At 36.6% G+C, this 24674-nt stretch overlaps 1 protein-coding gene across 2 annotated transcripts in view; it reads left to right on the plus strand.

Annotated features, from left to right (window-relative positions):
• Window positions 1-5495: 5495 nt before the first annotated feature.
• TINAG (tubulointerstitial nephritis antigen) overlaps window positions 5496-24674 on the plus strand; it is an 82982-nt gene continuing 63803 nt past the window's right edge. The window contains exons 1-4 of one of the 2 annotated variants that reach the window (XM_019830738.2): window positions 5496-6063; window positions 10983-11046; window positions 11715-11804; window positions 18187-18301. In XM_019830738.2, coding sequence (XP_019686297.1) covers window positions 5718-6063; window positions 10983-11046; window positions 11715-11804; window positions 18187-18301 — 615 coding nt within the window. In that variant the 5' untranslated portion in view covers window positions 5496-5717. The remainder of the gene's footprint in view (window positions 6064-10982; window positions 11047-11714; window positions 11805-18186; window positions 18302-24674) is intronic. The other variant, XM_006931811.3, reaches the window with a different exon arrangement.

Below are 24674 nucleotides of genomic sequence, written 5' to 3' on the forward strand. Positions count from 1 at the left end.
TTGAAATCCTTTATTCTAAAATTTAAATAAACTCAGTGGAGTAGAAATAAAAAGATGGTAGCTTCAAATAATTAATTGATGGCCCAATGTGTGAAGAAAGAACACTTCATTTTTAGCAAGTCTTATCTCTATCCTTTCTTACATCCTCACCAGTCCCTCATGAGACCATCTAGGTCTCTTATCAAGGTGAAGGGTTCAAGCCCCAAACCCTCAAAGAGGAGTTAATGTTACTTAAGTACTTCACCAAAGAGCACTTAATACCACTGGACATTTTTGCAGACTCCGTAATTCACAGGAATAAATATCTAATGATAGAATTTAAGCCAATAAGATAAATTATTTTCAGCAGGCCCCCTTTCTGTTCTCTCTCTCTCCTCCCCTTTCTTCCCCTCTCCCATTCAAGTTTGTCTTTCATGGATTTAAGCATACCTGCAAACTTTCATTTATGAAAATAATTAAAATTTCCAGTGTCCAGGCCATTTTCACAATATCCAAGACCTTGTGTTAAGAAAGTTATTTGATTTATTTCATTATTCCCAAGGAAAAATCAGAAGGTTCTGATTCTCTCCATTCTTCTTTGTGCAATGGAGGTTTTAAAAATCACAGAAAGGAATGTGGCACTTTTCTTATCTAAAATATAGCTCATCCAAGGATAATGGTCAAGTTGGAAGAGGATGTGGCATTGTGTACTCTAACACCTCTCTCTCTCTCTCTGTATATATATATATATATATATATATATATATATATATATATACAGGTTGAAATAACACCTCTCTCTCTCTCTCTCTCTCTCTCTCTCTGTACCTATATATATATATATATATATATATATATATATATACAATATAACATATATATATATTATATAACATATATAACACCTCTCTTTCTATATATACTGCTGTCGTTAGCTGTTATCTCAAAGTGACCATTTGAGGTCCAAATGATCAACATTTATATCAATCCAAATTGCAAGTAAACATAATAATTTTATTTTTTCTGATTTCCTGTTCTCTGAAAATTTTTTGTAATATTATGATAGGAAAATATAGGATTCAGGAGGCAGAGAGGGAAAGGTTAGGACCTGAGGACCCTGGGTGGGGAAAAACACATATTTTGGAACAATGCTGGGAGCATCTGACCAAAACAAACCATCTCAGGCATAAAGTCCCTCTTAAGAATGTAACAGACGCCACCTATTCCCCCTCAGGTTACCCTCAGGAATTTGACAATCAAAATATCTAACTAAAAAAAGGAAACCATAAAACTTATGTTATATGAGGAACAGAATGACCAGTCTAACTCCTCACACAATGGAGTAGAGCCAATCAAGAAGGAACAACCCAGTACCCAGAGTTATCCATCCAGTCAGGGTAGAACCTGAGAAGGATCAAGGGGGAAGGGAATGAAGGGGCGACCAGAATCTTATAAAACAAAAGCCCTTGCCTATAGTCATGGGTATTCACCTTCCAATGCCCCCTCTTTATAAAGAGACTTCATACTATTCTTACTTTCTGATCTTACAGTCTAATAAACTTTTGCCTGCTGCTCATTTTGCGTCCATTCTCCAAAGTGGCGAGACACTGAACCCTGGGTATTGAGGTAAAAAAATCCTGCAACAATATGTGTAAATGTGATAAACAATATGTGTTTATCAATGGTGTCATTACTGATGGTTTTGGTCAGACAATTCTTTGTTGCGGGTTCAGTCCTGTGCATTCTAAGATGTTCAGCAGCATCCCTAGCCTCTACCCATTGGATGTTTGTGGAGCCTCTTCAGTCAGGTCAGTAGAAACTATCTTTAGATACTGTTAAACTTCTCCTGGGAGGCAAAGTTACCCCTGTTGGAACCACTGGTCTAAAAGAATACATTGGTAATAGAACTTGTGTCAAATATGTTCTTTCATTGTGAAGTTACTTTGCAGAGATATTTTAAAGCTTTTGTCAACATAGAGAAGATGGGTTGGTAAAAGCAAGATATTATAATTCTGTTAGATACACTCACCAGATGGTGGTAAACTACAGTTATTTAGCCATATGCTATAAAGAAAAAGTTAAGGAGCCACCATCCATCTCTTCTGATTATGGAACTCCCACTCTTGCCTTACGAGAAGGGCTATATACATGTAGATATCAGAGATAACTCTTCCAAAGAGTGAGGAAAGTAGGGTGCTTATACACCAACTCCTCTAGGCATTGTTTAGAGATTGCTTCTGGGTCACACCGAGGGTATTAATTCTTTGTTACTTCTGACTTGTTATGCAGTGGGGTGGTGGAGAAGGAGTGGGCTCTGGCCATTAACTCATATAGTGGGAATGTCAACTCTCTTGTCCTAAAATGGTAAGGATGGTAGGAATATGGGCAGAGTGAAAACAATGTATGATACAATCCTACTAACAAATTTAAGGAATTGGATGATAGAGAGGTTGATGTATAGAAACCAAGAGATAAGGGAAGGAATAAGATAAAGGCAGCAGGCTAAAAATTATAGGTGGAAGAATTGCCTAAGAACAGGATGATACTTTATGTTATGAGTCTGGAAGGAAGATGGGAAAGATGGCTGAAAATATAGATAGGTTTATGGGTTTGGTTACAGGAAGGTATGTGATGAACATTTTTTCTCTTTGTTTTCTTGGTAACCTCAGAGAGGAGGTCATCCCTAGAAAATGATGATCTCTAGTAAGTTAGGAAAGTAAGGTTTGTAATGGCCACTAAGGGAAATGGGAGATAGTTTAAAGAAATATGAGTAGTATTTAAGAGCTTAGCTGAGACAACAATACAAAAATTTGTAGTGGCACCAATTCTATGGGCCCTTGGATCATCTCCAACAATACTCAGTAGATGTGTGACAAGGGCAGAAAAAGCACATTGTAGGATTCATTGATTTATTGGATAAATATTTACTGAGTGCCTAATATGTGTCAAACACAAAGTGCTAGAGATAAAACAGTTAACAGGCAAATTACAGATAAATAAAAATTCTGTGATTTTGTAGAACTTAACATTCTGGAGGGAAAATACAGAAAATAAGATCAGTGAATTAAATTATAGTATATTAGTGTTAAGCACAGAGAATGGGGATATTGAATGCTAGGGCTGGAGACAAAGTGTCATTTTATTTTATTTTATTTTTTTAATGTTTATTCATTTTTGAGAGACAGAGAGCGAGAGACCATGGGTGGGGGAGGGACAGAGAGAGACCCACACACACAGAATCTGAAGCAGGCTCCAGCCTCTGAGCTGTCAGCACAGAGTCCAATGAGGGGCTCCAACCCACAACCGTGAGATCATTACCTGAGTCAAAGTTGCTTAACCAACTGAGCCACTCAGGCGCCTTGAGAAAGTGTCATTTTAGACAGTGTTGGCAAGGTTTTTCTGAAAAGCTGTCATCTGAAAAAAATACTTGAAAGAGGTGAGCAATGGTGCCAAATGGATATCTGCTAAGCATGTTTCAGGCAGAGAGAAACACAACTGTAGAAATCCTAAGATAGGAGTGTGGTCCACATGTTGAGGAATGGCAAGGATAGTGTGATCATTTGGATGAAGATGAACAAGAGGTAAAGTGATTTAAATTGAGCCAGAGAGACAGCAAACGTAGAGGTCCATCTTGTAGAAGGTCTTATAGTCCATGGCTTTTAGGTTCATTTGGTGTTGGAATTGTTTGAGGGAAGATGAGGTATGAGGACTAGAGAAGAAAAGAATTGAGAACATCGATGAACACATAGTTTAAATCAACACTGAAGGGGCACTGTGTGGCTCAGTCAGCTGAGCGTCTGACTTTGGCCCAGGTCATGAACTCACCATTTGTGAGTTCGAGCCCCACACCGTGCTCTGTGTGGACAGTACAGAGCCCACTTCAGATCATCTGTCCCTCTCTCTGACCCTCCCCCACTTAGGCTGTCTCGGTCAAAAATAAATTTATATCATCACTGAAAAGGAAAGGGAATTCAAGAGTAAGCAGCTATAAAGCCTTATAAATAATGGGAGGAGAGTCAGGAAAGAATGAGGTTAAGGGAGAAAAGAGTTCCTAGGCAGACAATATACTTATTAATGGTGGGTTTCATTTATTTAGCATGTGTAATTGTGCCAGGTACTTTGGGTATTATCTCATTTCAATCTGCCACCCACATGACAGTTTAAATAAATTCAAATTTTACAGGTGAGGAAACTGAGGCATAGAGAGATGAAGCCAAAGACATGCTGCTAGTGTGGTGACACAAGATTTGAACTCCATTATTAGTCTCTTAGGCTCCAGTTTGTAATATAGTGCCAAATGCTGCAGAAGATTCATGTATGCTAATGATGGGCACAGGTGTATGGGAATTGGAAATTAGGGGGTCCATTGGTCACTTGTGGTGAGAACGTTGACAGAATTTTGCTGTAGTTTGGTGACTCATTTTGGGATATGAGAGTGATTATGGAGAGTGATGCCAAGATCATGTAAATTTGAAGCAAAAAACATAAAGGGACTTGCACTAGTTTATAGCCAGAGAGGAAGGGGCAAGAAAATATGAGTGAATGTCGTGCGAATTGTATAATTTATGGGGCAAAGTCAGGGAACAAGTCTGAGGAGTTGGAATGATGAATTCGCTTTGGAGAAGATCCTTGTTTTATAGGAAAATAACTGAGGACCAGAGAAGGAAATTGTGAACCCAAAGTCATAAAGCCAATTAAACAGTAGCCAGGGACCAGAGTCCAGGTTTCCTGATTGTCAAGACAAGTCCTTTCTGCTAGGCCATCCAGCCACTTGTGCTGAATCATCGTCCACTGGTTACTTATCCCAAATGCAAAGAGAGCTATTGTAGTTAATGAATAAACACAGCATAACAAAACCCACTGTAAATGCACAGCTCTACAGAAACACTAAAGACATCTTGACCTTTGGGTTCCCTTCATGACTCCCTCCCCTGGCAGTTTCTTTTTTTTTCTTTCTTTCTTTTTTTTTTTTTTTTTTTTTTAAGCAGCATAGAGATTGACTTTTCTTGACTATAACACGTCTTCCAGGTACTGCAGGTTCCTACACCAATGTCAAGTAGGAACCTGGGTGGAAAGAACTAAGGTCACCCTCAGGGAATTTCTAGCTGAATTAGGCTCCACTAAGCCTTGAAATCAAAATGCTTCTGGTAGGTAAATGGGCTACAGATGGGAAATCAAGCCAGTGTGTGACGGCATGATTTAGAGCAACTGTTACTGATATGACAGATCCTAGCAGGCAGCCTCATGAAAGCCTGTATTTTAGTTGCAGTGCAAGTAGGTGAAATGAATAATTGTGTTTTTGACTTTCCAATTTCCTATACCTTGCCAGTGGTTATTGCAGCTATAATTTGGGCCATGTGTATTCCAGAGAGGTTTCTGATTTAAGAATCTAGATTTTTTTTTGAAGCCAAAAAATATTTGATGTATTTCAACTATGATAAGATTTTATGTATTTATTTTTATGGTGATGGGTATTTTTTGTGTCATATAAAATATTACACATTTTTAACTGAAGAAATGACAAGGATCTATTTTTAACACTTACATTATCTTGGGCAAATATTGAAATTCTTGTTTAATGTTTAACTACAAGAAGTATACTCAGTTCAAGTAAAGGATCCATTTCAGGATTCAGGCTGAGTTGTCTTGATAATTAGAATTCAGGCTCCAAGGAGAAGCCCCAAAGCCAAGAGTATTGGATATAATACAAAGTGGGAGCCCTACCTGACCTCTAGAGAATGTGGACCGGATATAAGATCTTAATCTTTTCCTATCTTACCACAGAAATTTGGATGGAGAAACAGTATTTATCTCAAAGAGAAGGAACTGATTTCACTAGGAATCATACCATTTTGGAAAGTCCTCGATTCAAAAGATCCACTTTCAAAGGACAATACTGTAGAAATTTTCGTTGTTGTGAGGATAGAGATGATGACTGTGCCACTCAGTTCCATGAGGCAAATGCACTGTGTTACTGTGATAAATTCTGTGAAAGGGAAAATTCTGATTGCTGTCCTGATTACAAGTCATTTTGCCATGAAGAGAAAGAATGGCCTCCTCACACAAAACCTTGGTATCCGGAAGGTAGGCTTTGGGAATGTGTTTAAGCAGTCTCCTAGTTCATTACAAGATTTGTCCAACTCTCTTTACCTCTTCTTCTTTCCTGTCTTCCTCCCTTTTTTAAGATGAAGTGAAAAATGAATATTATGATTAAATAAATTTCCTTTCAAATGTTAAAGTGCTTTGGTTTAGATGCAAGATACCGCATTGTACTAGCACCTTCAAGAAAGTTCTGGTGTGATGGCCATGAATGCTGGTCTGAATCATGTTGTGAATACTGACTCAGTGTATATAAAGGTTACTTAAAACTCTGTCTGTCTGTCTGTCTTTCTAAAATGTTTTGACAAAAGGACTCTTAAGCTCTGAAGCGTTTTTGTGTGTAACCTTTTAGGGGATCTCATGGTCACAGGCCTGGTCATTGGCAGATTTGTGTAACATTTTGCTTATTATGTCACAAAACCAATGGACCTCTTAGCATTAGAACCTGTGGTATAGCAATGCCAGTAAAACCAGTGCAAAAACAAAGTCAAGTCAGCTACCTGGCTAAGTAATACCAAATAGACTTTCATGTGTATTTCTATTTTGTTTTGTTTTGCTAATGTGGGAATTTTTACACCATTGAAACAAAGGAGAACTTCATATAGAATAAGTGTACAAGTCAAAGATTGAGTGCATAACTACAAATAATTCATAAGAGGGATGATGGTAGGTACTATATTGGTCTAATTATAGGAAAATGGTTATGGATGCTGAGCAATCAATATATCCAAGATTTGCAACAAAACACAAAGCAACACACTTTTTATACTTAAATAAAACCTTATTTTGTTGTTGTTGTTGCCCATCACATCAAAGCTCCTCAGCAGAAATGCAGAGTTATGGTGACTAGAAATTACAGTTGAAGACAATTTAGGATCAACTAGGATTTGGCGTCCTTATTTCAAATTTCGGATGCTATTACCTGCATTCTCAGTGATGTGAGTTTGCTGGTAAAACATGTATGTAATAGGTTAAAATTTCCACAGAACTATCATTTATCCAAGACCTTTGACTCTACCAATATACAGCTCAGAAAACATCAAGTATTTATTTTAGCCTAAAAAAGTGGTAGATCCTTTACCAAGAATGGGGACTCTAGTCATTCATAAAAAAATTATTCTAGAATATCTTCACTATGCCAGGCATCGTACTTAGTGCAGGGACCACAATGGGGGAGAAAAAGGCAAGATCTTACTCTCTTTAAATGACAGTCAAGTTGCCAGGGAGAGGGTAAGTTTCACTATACCATTGTAAATTGTGATAAATTCTCTGAAGGAAATATTTAGGGTTCTGTGAAAGTATATGAGAATGCAACCTTAATATGTAAAATACAACATCAGCCTGAGGAGAGTGGCAGTGAGGGAAGACATTTAACAGGGACTCCAGGAGTGAGGAGAAGTGAGCTGATTTCAAGGAATACTGACAGAAATGTGTTGTGGATCAGAGAACAAGGAGCTTGGCTTGGTCCAGGAACTGGAATGAGGCCACCATTTCTGGAGAGTAATGGTTAGCGGAGGGTTGGAGGTGACATGAGATGAGGTTTGAGAGGCAAGTAGAGGTCAGATTATGCCAAGATGTATAGGCTATATTAAAGATTTGAGATTTTATTCTGTTATGAGGACTCATTGAAAAATGTTAAGTGGGAATAGGGGTGGCCTCATGGGTGTTGAGTCTCAATATTACATATAAGCTGTAGTGCTTTTGATGCGCTACAGTGTATTTTAGCTTATATGAAACATATAGCTCATTTAGGAAAGGAGCTTTGTTGTCAGGATAGAGATGATGACTTGTCCATCAATGTCCATTTTTGCTGGAGAGCTAGAATTCTGCTACAACTTTAATTTAGGGTTATGATTTAGGTAGAATTTATATTCCAGGTATAGTTTTTATTCCATTCATTATGAAGGGAAGCAATTAATCATTTTTATTTAGTAGTAAAAAGTTCACATTAGACTATAATTACTTCTATGAAGGTAATTTGTTTTCTTTTGTTTTATCTTGTGAAAGTAGCTGGTTCAAAGAAAATAGCACTACACAATATTAAAAATTGTATAAAATTAAAATAAAAACACAATGGTATATTATTTATACCAATTTGTGCATGTGTAATGTGACTTTCCTCTGAGATGCTAAGTTGTTCATTCACTGATATACTAAATACTATTTTTCAGTTATCTAATTACATGGTGTTATATCTAGTTCTTTATACTGCAACTGTCCCAGGAGCTCTTTTTCAACCAGTGACTTAAAACTATGTACAATATCTTAAGAGTTATAAAAATAAATATGTCCTTTTTGTATAAACTGGATTAGGGCACACTGGTAAATATCTCTCTTCTGTGTGTGTGTGTGTGTGTGTGTGTGTGTGTGTGTGTTTTCTTTTCCCCCTTCTCTGATAGTAACTCCTAGTAATTACAGGGTTTCAATGTCAAACACAGAAAACAAAGTGGTAAGAGTTTGAAAAAGAACCAAAATGGATTTTTCAGACGAATCTTCTGGTGTAGCATATCTTAGAGAAAGAGTCTAGTATACCATCTGTTGTAAACAGACCTAAGTTAATTTGATTAACTTTTATGTTCATATTGGTAAAAAAAAATGTGTGTAAGCCACTGACACATCTGAATTGGATAAGAGCTGTTTGCTCCTTAACCACATTATAACGAAGAGAAGTCACAGTCCAAATTCTGCCATATACTGGTAGTTACAAAAATCTGTATTGGTAAGCAGACATAGACCAATTCATACAACCTGTGTAAGCTTCATGAAGTCTCAAGACCCTGTCCTTAAGAGGTTCCCACATCTTCCTCGCTTGAATAACTTATTGGAGGAACATGTGATAATAACAGCAGTATATCATAATATAATATAAGCAGTATAATAATAGCAGTAGGATTCTGTTACCCTTACAGTGGATGTCAAGGAATGAGAATGCCTCCTACCCAGTGGCTGGAAGTGTAGAACTTTTTAAAGATCAATCTTAGGGTGGCACCAGGTCTATGAGTAAAGGCTTTTGACCTTAAGAGAAACATATACACTGTTGGGTATAAGAGTGGGGTATGATTTTTAAATATTTTAGTTAATCTGCATAAATTCAACACTATTAATTTAACCAATAACAGCTAATTACTTATATCCATCATGTTGATTCAAAGCCACTAATTTTACCAATGAAAGCCCATTTCTGATGTTCATTATACTGACACTCTAGTGTGCATCCAAAAATGGATAATGGAAGCACTTGTAGCACTGCCCTGGAGTCTGGACTTTCAGGGTGAATGCTAGTGTCCATGCCTGGGATGTGGATTTCTGATTGGAGCAAGTAACTGCCTTCCCTAAAATGAGGTTTAGACCAGTGCAGATATTATAATGCATTATGATGAATATTAAAATAAATTACAGACATCATATCATCTTTTTTTTAATCAGTGGGCCAACTATTTCACTCTCCAAACGTCTGATTTGCCTTATTTTGGATTAATGACTGTTCAGTTGCAAAACTCTATTAATTTCAACAGTCATTGGCTTTTTTTTTTCTTTTGTCAAGATGCTCTGTGGGTAACCAATTTGATTAACTCACTCTGAGGTGCTGCATACACGTGTCATTGAGAAAATAAAGCCACTGGTAATTCTCTCATCTCCATCATCCTAAATTTCAACCTCCCTCTCTCTGGGTTACTGCCTACACTGAGTCGATTCCTCCTCTTGAGCTCTGAATCCTCTCCTGTCTTGTCTTTTCAAGATCTTCACTAGTAAAATCGTCTCTCTCTCCCTCTCTTTCTCTCCTAAAGCATCATGTTTTGCCTCCTTCTTTCTTGGATCAACGATCAATTTACAAAATATGTTTTTCTAGTTCCCAACTTTGAAAAAGCCCTCCCTTGGCTCCATGTTCTTAACTAGCATCTGTCTCATTTCCTTTTTTTCTTTTTTCTTTGATGGTAAAATAGCTAAAAGAAACATCTGCTTCCTGACTTCCAAGTCCCTATTCAATCCATTCCCACAGGATGCCATTCCTTGCTACTTCACCAAAATCCCTCTTGGCAGGGTCAAAGACTTTCACATTGTCAAATGCAACATTCACGTGCCTGTTCTCCTTTTCTTGACCTCTCAGTGGTACTTCACGTAGCTGACCACCCCTGCTTATGAAATACTTTTTCTCTTGCTTCTAAGGTTCTACTCTCGTGTGAAACCCTATTTCCTCACAGGCCACTGGTTACTTTGTTAACCCAGGTACTAATTTCACCTTATCTTATTGATGCTTTTCATATAATGATAATACACCATTGATCTCTTTTGAGTAGTTTATATAATCTGGTAAACTAGTTAACAACTAGTTTTAGTTAACTGAGAAACGTGTGGATTTGGAACGCAAATGGCTACAATCTTACTGGGTCATGAACTTTTTTCCTGATCCAAATCCTAAACAAAAAAATAGAATGTATCTTTAAAGGGTGAATTCAATGAAACAATTTCACATTTTGGTCCAAAACTCTGAGCTCCTTAACCTTGTCATACATGATTAGTCATATTCACTTGAGACTTGTTTAGAATTTTAAATGAGAAATGCCTTAAATTTATTCAAGTGCTGTTTTATTGCTCACCTATTTAAACACATTATTTTTTCAGTGTGGTTAGTAATTAATTCTGTTTTTTAATCTAGTTTTCATGCTTTATAAACCCTTTGCTGAAACATACTGTGCAGTTTTAAAGATAAAAGGTCCTGGAAACAAGCTTAGAAAAATTCTATACGTAAACCTTGACACAAACCAGATGTGAATTTTCATCAGGTTGGCACCAAGTATTTTTGCATATTTGAGAAACTAAGCCGAATTTTAGGTTACTTGTTGTGCTAATGCACTTTATTATTCAATTTAGAATTTTCATTTGTTTACATGTTGTGTTAACAGGTTGCCTCAGAGATGGCCAACCTTATGAAGAAGGATCAGTAATTAAGGAAAACTGCAATTCCTGGTAATGAATTTAAGTGGCACACAACTGAATTCTACTGTCGGTGTATATTTTCTTCAAATAAAAGGAGTATTGTGAAATAAAACTGATATTTAAATACAGATAGAATCATATGTCCTAGGATATCACATATCTGTAGCTTTATATAAGCATGTTTCATTTTAATGAATGTTGAAAAATCTAACCACAGATATGTCTTTGAATGCCATAGTTTGTTGTTCATGACAGTGGCCTTTATTATACAGCAGGCCTGCATTAAATTTACCTCTTAATTATAAGCATTCTACAGGCAAGATATGCTAGAGGCCAATCGTGTTTCTTTGATCACAGTAACAACATATAAAAACAGGCTGCCTTGAAATGATTATTCCACAGAAAGTTTCCGAATACAAATACACTGAATCTACTGTCTAAATTATCTTATGTTTTCAAAATTCATTGACTGTGTGGTCATTTCATTTATTAATTGCCTAGGGCAGAAGTTAAGAGTATATTGAGTGGTAGCTAATGCATGTATTATTATTTTATTTTTGTCAAGAATCAAATAGGCATGTGGCTATCATTAATCAAGAATATGTTTTATGCCTTAACAATGTACAATTCTGGTTACTCATTTTATAAATGTACTCCATAAAGGGTAGGCCACTTTTGTGATTTTTGTATCTTTGCAGCACATGCTCAGGACAGCAATGGAAATGTTCCCAGCTTGTATGCCTTGTTCAACCAGAACTAATCGAACGTGTCAATAAAGGAGACTATGGGTGAGAAAAATCTTGCTTTCTAGACTTTGGCAGTCTCAGTTACTTCTCAGGTTTCAAACAATGTATTTCTTACCATTTACTTCTAAAAATGGTCACTATTTCAAAAGAAAGAGTGGGAGAAAAATGGGAAGAGAAATAGAAAGACATGTAAGAGTGGAATGCACGTAGTTAGATCTTAAATAGTTAAAAATTAAAACACACAAAGACATATAGAACAGGGTCATAAATTGTCTAGGAAGGAGCAGTGTCATGGTGTGAATGAGGGGAGTAGAGGAAGCTTTGGTTTGGATAAGTATTTGGGTAAAATTAGGAAGAAGGCAAAACATTGATTAATTCTTATAAACCATATCTCTCCCTCTGGTGCTGTCCTGACCCAGCCAATCAGCCTGGGAGAATCAGAACGTAAGAGGTCAATATTCAATCTTCATGATTCCCCAAATAACCAGTCATCTAGACAATTTCACTGACATGACCTCTGTAGCCAATTTCACTTATGATTGAATCACAAGACAAGTTGAGCCACTTTACTTTGCTAATAGAGTAAACATAAGGCTCCCTGACGCTTAAACATAGGAAATAATGGTTTGATGCTCTCTGAAAGATTAATAAATTAGGTGGCTTCTCTGTTTACATAGAGGGAATTATGATGTCAGTGTTAACACTGGTTTTCTTTACTCAGCTGAAAGGAAGAGAGATAGCTGGGTGGTATCCACCTCAGGATTTCTCCGTTGCCATTGATCAAATCTCTATATTCCCTTAGTAACATTTTCCACATTCTGGAAAGGATTTCACATAAGAAGATCTATTATCAAGGAACTATAAAAATGATTAAATCCTGAAATACAATTTTAAAACTTAGAAGTATCAGTTTCCCCGAATGAGACGACAGGACAGATATTTCCCAACACAGTGATGACACTGAATTTCAACGTACCCCATATATCTTCTTGGAAGACATGAAATTTAGAAAGTTACAGTTTTTTTGACATTGTTACTCTTCAACCATGCTCAATTCTTGTGTGTGTGTGTGTACACGTGTTTAACCAATATTTTAGGTGATAATATGACATTTTAAGTATTTCTAGGGAAAATATAATTTTCTGTGGCTAAGTGATACTTAAATCACTAAAACAACATAAGAGTGTGTGTCATCATAAGAAATGATCTGAATCGGCTTCTTAAAATAATTCAAATGCTTGGCCTATTGAGCACATATTTCCCAGAAGACATCAGCAGCAGCCTGCCTTTCCACCATCACAGAACTCACCGGGAACCACAGTCAAAGGCAACGTGGAAAATACACATAAGATACAGAAGCTGGTAGGAAGAGAATTCTTTTTCTGTCTATCATTTGTTCACTGTGAGATAACTCGAGGACTAGTTAGGAGGCATGGGCTTCCCTTTTGTAGCAAACACAGATGACCTTAAAAGGACAAAAAGTGAAGTATAATTGGAGTGAAAGGACACATCCATTGTCCAAAGAAAAAAACTTGATAAAAGAGACAAGCTATGAAGAAAAGGAGTGAAACTAAAATTACTACCAGAGGAGAAAAAACGGCAGGGGTGTCCTTGAATTTAAAAGTTTCTCTGGCACTCGGGTGGCTCAGTCTGTTAAGCGTCAGACTTCAGCTCAGGTCATGATCTCGCGGCTTGAGAGTTCAAGCCCAGCATCGGGCTCTGTGCTCACAGCTCTGAGCCTGGAGCCTGCTTTGGATTCTCTGTCTCCCTCCTGTTCTCTACTCCTCCCCCACTCATGCTGTCCCTCTCTCTCAAAAATATATAAATATTTAAAAAAAATCAAGTAAAAGTTCTGGCACTCAGATTTTTTTCTGTTCCTGATGTTCAAATTGTTTTCATGTGTGAAATGAGAATCCTATTATTCAACACTTACTAAATGGTTTTCAAAATAGCCTACATGCAAATATATACTCTCTTTGCCTTAAAACACTTATTTTTCTCATCTTGGTGGTGTTTTAGATCCAAGTCTTTATTCATTCTACATAAGCTACTTGAGTGCATACTTATTCCCTGTGTTATTTTTTCAATGCAATCAATTAATATTAGCAAAATGTGTTTCTCTTGGGGGCACTGCTGATGATACAAATAAATAATTTCTGTCTTACAAGAATTTACAGTCTAGCTGAGGAGTCAACATGTCATCAGTTTGTGAAAGGATTTCTAAAGATAGGGCAGTATGCAAGTGCCAAATTAGTACAGGTATAATAATCAGCAAGTTAGTGGAACAAAGGGAGATAGATAACTTTCAATTATCTGATGTAGTACAGCAAACCACTCCAGAATTTAACAGCTTAAAACCATGAGTTTTTCACTTGTTCCCTTCAGGAACTTGGGACGGACTTAGCTGAGGCTCTTCTCCTGATCTCTGCCGCAGTTACTCGTATGTCTACAGGCATCTGGAGCCTGCACTGGGGCCCAGCTATGCAAGATGGCCTCATTCCCCTGCCTGGTGGTTGGTGCTGGCTGTCGCTGGGCCTGTGTGTCTCCAGCAGGCTAGCCGTGGCCTCTCCACATAATGCCGGGGTTCAAACAGGGCACGAGGGGAAGCTGACTGCTTTTCAGGCCTAAGTTTGCAAGTTGTACAGAATCAACTCTCTTGCCTTCTGTTGGGCATAGCAAGTCCCTATGCCTGCCAACATTCAAATGTTGGGGAAATAGATCCACTTCTTGGTACAAAAAATCACAAATTATTTGTGACCCTTTATGATCTACCACATCTCTAAACTTGTTTTTTTTTTTTTTTTTTTTTTTTTTTTATGAATTGAAAATTTAGTTTTTTGGATAAGTTGCCTTTGATTTTTCAATAGTTTCTCAAATCAACATACCCCAAACCAAAAGGATTTACCACTTCCACCTGTCCTTGGTGACTGGATTCCCCTCTGCCTTGTCATCCAAGCCAGAAAATCAGAAATTAGTTTGATTTTTCTTTCCTCTTCACTGGCAGTCACTAGTCTCTCATAATATCTGCATTCATGGTTTCTTTAAGATATTTATGTTCTCTACCCCTCTGCTGTATTCTAGTGCATTTATATTTTTTACATAGTTAAAAAAAAGTTTAAGTATGTTAATTTTGAGAGAGCAAGAGAGAGAGTGTGAGTGGAGGAGAGGCAGAGAGAGAGAGTGAGAGAGAGAGGGAGAGAGAGAGAGAGAGAGAAAGAGAGAGAGAGAGAGAGAGAGAGAGAGAATCCCATGTAGGCTCCTTGCTATCAGCACAGAGCCCAGTGAGGCTCAAACCCATGAACCATGAGATCATGACCTGAGCCAAAATCAAGAGTTGGATGCTTCACCAACTGAGCCACCCAGGAACCCCTTAAGTGCAATTTTTTATGAGGCCTCATTTGAGATGACCTGATTTTTCTGTTTCAGTCTCATCAAACTGAAACCAATCCTTTATACTTTCATGGTTATCCCTCTAAGTCAAAGCTTTGATTCTGCTGTTCACTTTTTTAAAAAATCCTCAATGATACTCCATTGCTCATAGAATATAATTATACTCCTCGACAAAAGTAACATTCTGGCCCAAATACTGCTTTACTACCTTATTTTTTACAATCTTTCCCGTTTCTGTCTCTCTAGGCCCTTCTATAGGTTTAACATTAAACATATCTGCTCTTTGCTAAATGTGCTACCCAGTTTCAAACCTGTATACTTTGCCTTTTTTTTTTTAAAGAATAAATGTCCTCTTTGAAACCTGCTCATCAAACTCATTCTCATCCTTCCAGACCGAGCACGAAAGTCACTTTCTGAAAAAAAAAAAAAAAAAAAAAAAAGCCAATTCCTTCAGGCAGAGTTGTATTTGAATCCTCTACTCTGATCATACCTTGACATACTGCTAATAAATGACACATACTGAAGTCATTTCTATTGTTGCAGTCTTTTTAGGGTCTGAGTTCCTGGAGAGAAATTTACTTATTACTAAGCTCTAAGAGAGAATAAGATAAACTAAGAATGTTCAGTAAATGCTAAATTGGATTGAAGGAAAAGTTATGAGTCTAGATCAAAGAGGATGGAATAGAATAGTAGTCTTTTCACACTGTTTTGAGCATAATTCACAGTAAAAAGTACATTTAACTTCGTGATTTAATATGCACACATGTGCACATGCATACCTGTACAAACAAATGCTATACACACACACACTTACATATATAAAAATAGTACTTACCCTCACTTTGTGCAATAAACTAATATTTCCTATTATTTCTCCTGTATTCTACTTATTTTTTTAAATAACAATCCCTGCTCATGAAATTGAGTAATTAATTAAATGACCACAAATGTATCTGAATATTTGAAAACTACCAGTTGTAGGGCACCAAAAACATACTTTACTGATGTCATGGTTTTGTCTATGGCTGGTCCTAATGGTCTCTTAAATGTGGGGCAGTATCTAACATAGTCAAAGATTTCCTTTGGTGCTGGAGATTGCACTCTAAAATTGTGGCTTACCAAGTGTCCATCAACTAATGAATGGGCAAAAAAAAATGTGACACATATGTACAATGGAATACCACTCAGACATCAAAAGGAATGACATCTTGCCATTTGCAACAACGTGGGTGGAACTAGAGGGTATTATGCCAGACAAAAATAAGTCAGAGAAAGACAAATATATGATTTCACTCATATGTGGAATTTAAGAGGCAAAGCAGATGAACATATGGGGAGGGAGGAAAAAAAGAGAGAGGGAAACAAACCATAAAAGACTTTTAATGATAGAGAACAGAGGGTTGATGGAGGGAGATGGGTGGGGGGATGGACTAAATGGGCAATGGGTATTAAGGAGGGCACTTGCTGTGATGAGTACTGAGTGTTAAATGCAAGTAATGAATCACTAAATCTTACTCCTGAAACCAATATTATATTATATGTTAACGAACTAGAATCTAAATAAAAATTATAAAAAATAAAAAATAAATAAGCTTGTGGCTCACAGTTGCTTAAGGTTTTATTAACTGATTAAAAAAAAACATTAACTTGGTAGACATATTACTGAACATCGAGTTGTATTTTCCATCATGCATGATAGTATATCACATTATAAGCAATTTTGGTAATTAGCACAATAGGATTGAATTTAGTTTGATTTAAGTACTGAAAATATATTGTCCTCAAGTTGTAAATAATTAAAACAAGCAATGATTAAATTACTATCATCTTTCTCATCTCCTTTCATCTCTAAAGAAAGTTTTTGTTGAGGAGTGCCTGGATGGCTCAGTTGGTCAAGCAGCCAGCTTTAGCTCAGGTGGCCCCGTGTTGGGCTCTGGGCCGACAGCTCTGAGCCTAGAGCCGGCTTTGGATTCTGTGCCTCCCTCTCTTTCTCTGTCCTTCCCCTGCTCATGCTGTCTCTTGCTCTCTCAAAAAATAAAATAAGAAAATAAAATAAAATAAAATAAAATAAAATAAAATAACCCTTAAAAAATAAATTTTTTTGTTGAATTTAAATTTCAATGTTAGATTTTGAAAACAAAGCTTCTTTTCCTATAAAAGGGCACAAACATTGTCTCTAAAAAAATAAGTACTTTTTGCTATTTAATTTCATATCATTTGAATTTATATCATCATTAATAATAACGAAGATTATTGAGCACTTATACAAATTAATTCTTTAATATAGGATAGAATATTTCTGTATTTAAATAAAATATTTAATAAAATTAATAAACACTGAAGTATGTTTTTAAGCATAACTATTTTATCCTCAATTTTTCATGGATACTTTCTTTTACATGGTCAAATTATTTTTAAATATAAATTATGTATAAAACAATTACCTTGTTTAATCTGTAAGTACATTTCTGTACATCCAAGCTTCTTTGTTTATTTTAATGTTTATTTATTTATTTTGAGGGAGAGGGGGTGGAGACCAAGAGAGAGGAAGAAAGAATCCTAAGCAGGCTTCATGGTACCAGCACAGATCTTGATCTGATCCCATGAACAGTGAAATCATGACCTGAGCTGAAATCAAGATTTAGACACCTTACCGACTGAGCCACGTAGGCACCCTTCAGGTTTCTTCCTAAAATTCATTTTATGACATTTAAATGAAACTGTATATATTGCTCTTTTTGCCACTTAATCCCATATAATATGTAAAGATTCATATTCTTAAATTTAGTGTATATTGATATAGCCTTAGGTTCCTCATCTAAGTCATGAAAATCTATTGCAATAGACATAATTTAAGAAATGCCTCATATGTTTTACTATAAGAGAAAGCAATAATGCATTCTTTATATAAAGGATATCTAGCTTACAGTAATAGTTCTGATGTTACGTAATTTCAGAAATATAAGCAAACATGTATTTATAAAAGTGATATTACGTTACCTGTACCGATTTTTCTCTTTCATTTGGAATGCAGATGGAGAGCCCAGAACTACAGCCAATTCTGGGGAATGACTTTAGAAGAAGGTTTCAAGTATCGTCTTGGCACCCTGCCACCTAGTCCCATGCTTCTGAGTATGAATGAAGTGACAGTAAGTGTTCTCTGTTTGATTCAAGTATATATGTGTTTGTATAGGCATGTTTGCATGTGCATTTGAAGATTTTTTAAATAACTAAAATCATGAATTTTGAGCTTTCAGAGTTAAAGTTTTGTCATAAAAATAGAAAATCCTTACCAAAATGGTTGTCACCTTCCTCAGAAGTTTTGTGTAAACTCTGAACATTCACCAATGTCTAATAGAGAAAGCCTCCTGTCTTTAACAATGATCGTGTATTCATTTGCACACTAACGATTTCATAGAATTTCATATTTCTGATTATTAGTCATTAAGTGACCCAGTGCTCAAGCAAGGCATTAGTTGTCCATATTTTTCTTTTTTTCAGTAAACACAGATATCTTTTGAATTCATCAAGACAGAGTTCTGCTGTCTTGGGGCTAGCCATTATCACATGAGGCTAAGGTAAATGGCAGTAACTGCAGACATGTATGTTAGGGTAATTTGTAAAGGTGCATCCTCAAAATTTCCACTACAGGAGCACCTTCAAATTTTGCCAGATTACCTCACAAACTCCTTCGTGAAATTGCTGCGTTTCCTACACTCTTACACTTTGCACTATTGTATTGGCTTTCCCCTTCGTTTTTAAGAGACATTGTCATCTGATAATAGGTATCTTATATAAGAGGCTTCTAGGTCTCCAGGGTCACAGACCTCTAACTCGTAGAGCTGCAGATCGACCACCAGATGTGTGTTGTGTGGAGCACACATACTTCCCAGCTGAGATGTTGACTGTATTCAAGGGCCTGTACGACTGCCCTGGGCTGAGCGGTGCTCCTAAGTGGCTGGAGGCTTCAGTGCAGTGAAGGCTTTAGGTCCTGGCTGCCTGGAAGCTCTATGTCTCCGGAGTGAGCAGGGCTGTTGTTTGCCATTGGATGAGGTGTAAATCCACAGGTTTCTCATGAAGCATTTAATGTACTTTGCTTTCAAGAGATGTGGTCCCCTGAGTTCCTATACCAATTCAAATTCCACAAATGGGTTCTACTAAATTATAACCAACATCAGAAAAGATCAAAATAGCCACCATGTATTGAGTAGTCGTGGATTAAACGCTCTTATAAACACTATCATACGTTATCTCCTCTAATTTCCTCAGCAGCTTGGTACTATGATTATCTACATTTTAAAGACAAGAAAAGTGAGATTGAGGGAGGTTAAGTTACACTGAGATTGGGAGAAGTGAAAAGCCGCCACAGAATTACTTAAATTGCAGAGACAGGCCATCTTAAAATATCTGGGCCCCCAAATTGTCCCTTAACGTTCCAGTAGAATCAGTTAGCTTTGGCCAGCTCAGGTTCAAAATAACAAAAAGCAGAGCTAACTTGATGAAATGATCAGCTGTAGAGATACTTTTGGATCTTTCCTAGAATGAGTAAGATACAAAATCTTTAGAGATGTGGCTCAGATTCATGGTTTTTAGTGACCTAATTCTATGATCAGGTGGAAGTGTTATTTATTTTTTTCTGGCTGCTTTTTTTTTTTAAATTTATCACCATCTGGGGAAAAAAAAGAGGCAGTATTATTCAAGAAAGAATAAATTCATTCCTTTTATAAGGATTGTTTTATCGCTTGCTTTTATTAAGGGCTCCAGTCAGTCAAATACTCATTTGGGTGTCTATATACATTTTGTCTGTATTATTTCTAACATTTCCTTTTTAAGATTTAATTTTTGCAACTTGGAATATTTTATATTCTAGACATGAGTTGTGTTCCTTTCCCAAGTTGCCACTCACCACAGTATAGAAAAGGAAATCTAATTCTAATTCATTTATTAGTTGCTGGGGATTTGTTTGCATAAAAATCGTTGTGGAGATATTTACATGAAAAATCTTAATGATTAGTACTTTGGGAGAATTAAAATTGCCCAATGCTCTGAATTAATGGAACACAGTTGCCAGCTTATTCCAGGAAAGCAATAAGGAAAATCTGGCTGATCTGTAAGAGTTCCATTACCCACTCATGTTGTAAGGTAAGGAAATAGCTTCTTATTTCTAGGGTGTAGTAGCTTGAGGACTGAGGGCCTTTCAAAAAGTTTCCAACTGTTGGAGGTGTCCTAATATATGGATATGGAAGAAAATCAGAAATATAACAAGGAATATAACAGTTCACTCTAGGAAGTGAACTGAATTGAACTGGTTGCTACAGAAAGAGCTACAAAATATGTCGATTCTCAGTCTGGCGACTACATAGAAAATACCTCAAGACATCAACCTGCCTCTGAGTACAATGAATTGAATTTTTTTCTTTGTGGATATGCTTCTGGATAACTTCCCCCCCCCCACTACCTTTCCCAGATATATATTTTTTAATATCATTTTCAACATAGGATGATCTATGGGTAGAGCTAGAGTAGGCAGTTGCCAATAGTGCGAATGATTTTAGTAAGAAACTCCACTGCATCCCCACTCCCAAAACTTCCTTTCCTTGACAGTTTTACCTGAATGAGAGTTAAGGTTTATAAAATTCTTTTTCCAGGGTGGAACAGATGAGCAATGAGTCATTCCTGGTTTCTGGGAAGGCTCTTCTGTTCCCTGGCTGGATTCCTGGTTTCATTCCTTGGTTTAATCCACTATTCCCATAATGTGTCTGCTGAGCACGAGTTAGAGAAATGCCAGTAGGCATTGTGCAGAGTGTTCCATGATCACATAAATATGCAAAATTTGTTTAATCTATAGGAGCTTATTCAATTCAAATGAATATTTGTAGAGTGTGGTTAGTAACAATGAAGAATAAAAAGATGTTGAGAATGTAGGATTGGAAAAAGTTAGCTTCAGGGTTTTAGGGAGCCCTTCCTGGATGGCAATCTTAAGTGAGGACAGACAGAAGAAAACATAAACTTACTGTTTTCTCTGGGTACAGTCAGAGTAGATGGGAGGAAGTGAAAAAGGGAAAGAAAGAAGGCAGTTTAGACCATATAACTCCTTGGTGTTGAGAAAGACTCACTTCACCCACATTAGAATTAATTATGTTTGATGTCAGGTCAACAAAAGCTGGCTGGTGAATGCATGCATATTTTTATTTTTTTTCTTGATGTTTTTCTTAGATTGATATTGTTCAAAGCAATACCTTGATGGAACAGTTCTGTTCGTAATGGTTCTACACTAAAAATTTTATGAACGATTAGATGAATCAACAATTCTCTGGCAGTCCATTGAAGCTGTGTATGTTGTATGAATATAATCACAATGTGACTGATTGGAAGCTGGCCGTCAGAAAGCTCCCCACAAGAACTTCAAATTCTGCCCATTGAGTCTTTTGTCTCCTTGTAGTATAAAGCAGGCTGTGACACAGCTTGACCCTTATTTCAATATTTCTTGACATTTGTTCCATGGACCACCAATCTTCCAAGATTGGGAGTAAAGATGTACCATCTGGTGGCATTTGGGTGGCTTAGATGGTTAAGCATCTGACTCTTTTTTTTTTTAATTTTTAATGCTTATTTATTTTTGAGAGAGAGAGAGAGAGAGAGAGAGAGAGAGAGAGCGAGCGAGTGGGGAAGGGGCAGAGAGAGAAGGAGGCACAGATTCTGAAGCAGGATCCAGGCTGTCAGCCCAGAGTTCAATGCGGGGCTTGAACTCATAAACGGTGAGATTGTGACCTGAGCTGAAGTCAGACATTTAACCAACTGAACCACCCAGGCGCCCCAAGCATCTGACTTGATCTCAGCTCAGGTCATGATCTGGTGGTTTGTGAGTTCCATCCCTGCACTGTCAGTGCAGAGCCTGCTTGGGATTCTCTCTCTGCCCCTCTCCACCTCTTTCTCTCTCAAAATAAATAAATAAACTTTAAAACAATAAGTTAAAAGATGTCCCATCTGTGGTCAAATAAATTTGTGAAATTGTGCATTATATTTTCCTTCTGAAAATTCACACTAGAGCAGAAGTACATTTAGGGATAAATTAGAACTTTCTCAGTGTCTCAGAAAGCAAACAATGGAAACAACCAGCTATTATGACTGTATGCAAAGCTGGCAATGGCTGAGGTCCTTTTGAGCCAGCAGAAACATCACTATTGAAGTCTGTTAATAGGCATGAGTAAGCCAGTGTGTTTACCCATGTGGGAACCATTCCATATACCAACCATGATGAACATGAGCTTTGGAGCCAGTGTACTTGGGTCTCAATCTGGCTCCTTCACTTATTGTCTCCATTTTCTCCTCTTTGAAATAATGACAGCAGTACTACCTTGGTCATAACAGTTGTAAGAAGCCATGAATTCTGAAAGAGAAGTAGTTATTATATACTATATTGCATATATAACAGAAATGTTATTATATACTGTATAAAGTTGTTCTTTCTCCTTTAGTTTAACCATGGGAGAAGAGTAGGGTCAATTTCATAAGAAAAAGTTATCCAAAACTTCATCACTTGGAGATTTTTATTTCATAAAGAAAAGGTGTAGTTCTGGAAATATTGGCCCTATTGGAGTTTACATATTTCTGGTGAACCTGAAAATTTTTCTACTATGCTCCTAAATCAAATCAAATCAAGTCAAATTAAATCTAATCTAATCTGATATGATCTAATCATCAGCTTTGTACCTGATTGTTTTTCTAGACATAATGTCCAAGTGCTTTTGAATTTGGGAGATAACTTCAAGAAGCTTCATTGCATTATATTCTATTATAAATATTACAAATATTTTGATTTAAAAATAGTATTTTCAGACAGAAATGGGGAAATTGAGAGTTCATTTCTATACTTGGCATAGTTCAAAAAATTTTTAAATAGTTTTGTTGTTGTTGATTCCCCAGGGAGAACAATAAAGTTAACCAAGTTATGATAGATGTTTTAAAAAATTTTTTGTGAACCTTATACCTTACTAGTATAACATCTTTTCTCAGTCATCCAATATAAATGATTTTGGTGTATTTTAGTTGGTATTAATAATAAAGGAAAAACAATGTCTTTCTCTATGGTTTGTTGGAAGTTAAAAGTAAAATAATATTTTATATAGCAACTTTTAAAGCCACAAATCACTGAAATGAGAAATGAAAATTTACTTAATCATCTGGATACCTGACCATTCTAGCTAACACACAGTATTAACTGACTGGATTTATTTCTCTAAGTCATTCGTTATAACAGGAGGAATTTGTTTTTTCCTGTCTGAAATATATTCAACAACACCAAGTACTGAGGGATGAGAATTACCTTTGCAAAAAAATCAAAGTGAATATAATGAAGTGTAGCTTTTAACCCTTCATAGGCTATAGAAATTTTTTATTTCATTAAAAATAATCTACCTGATTCCAGAAGTGTTTGTCACCTGCGTGAACAGAAACCTCTGTAGAAAATGAAACACTATCTAGAAACATGAAGAACAGAGTTACATGTTTTTGTTCTTTCCATAATTTTAAACAAAAATGAACATTTGCCCCATAAAAATGATGGTTAGCTCCCACATACGTGAATATAGGCAAATGGCATCAGGCTTGAATAATAACTGTAAAATGCAGGTGTCAGTGATGCTGCATAAGAGGGGCACAGCTAGATATCTATCTGGTGGAGTCTGTTTACGTGTATATTTTCCTCAGTTCATCTCAGAATCGTCTCATCTATGTAGGTAAAGAGCCTGGGACAGATTAGGATGCCAGTTCTTGCTGTCTCCAAATTAAGAGTTTCAAAATTCAAAGAGCACCAAAGCATGTGCTTATGTCTCCTTCCTGTCCCTCCGTCTCAGAATGGAACCCCACAGCCTTCGAGAAACTTTAGAACATACGCATACTGCCTCCCTCCTTATTCAGCTGAACTTGTGGCAGAATGAGTGTCTTATCTCTCAAGTCAGTTTTTGAGTTTTTAGTTCTCAGTTTTATTTTTCTGTGCTAGTTACAATCTGGTGTGTAACACTGTGATATAATTGAATGTGACTCGAACAACACTGGGAGGCTGAATTGATCATTGCAAGGCAGCTCTCCAAAAAGAAATGTGAAAATTTATTTCTCCCTCCTTGTGAATAAATATTTGGTGCTGTCACAAGAGTAGATTCCTGAGGCGATCTGGTGTGTTGACAGAGCAAGCACCTGCTCTCTGGGTTACCCTCAAACCTGGGTTATCTAGTCCATTCTGTGCTTCTTCCCAGAGCACGTTCTTTGCTCTGCTTCACAAGCAAAATGATGTGAAATGAAATGAAATAAGATAAAATACTTTGCATTGGGTCATGGGCATTTAAAATCATAAATGTTATTTCCATTTCCTAGAGTCTCACAGCACTTAGGTAGCTTGTAAAAAAAAGTAATGAGAAAAAAATCTATTTAATTTTCAAAACCGGTGTTTCTCAGAACTGTTAGATTAACCAACGCCTTCTTTTATAATTATCTATTACAATTCCCCAGAATTAGTGTTCTAAG

This window comes from Felis catus, chromosome B2 (genome assembly GCF_018350175.1).
Source record: "Felis catus isolate Fca126 chromosome B2, F.catus_Fca126_mat1.0, whole genome shotgun sequence".
In the NCBI taxonomy this organism is placed as follows: domain Eukaryota; kingdom Metazoa; phylum Chordata; class Mammalia; order Carnivora; family Felidae; genus Felis; species Felis catus.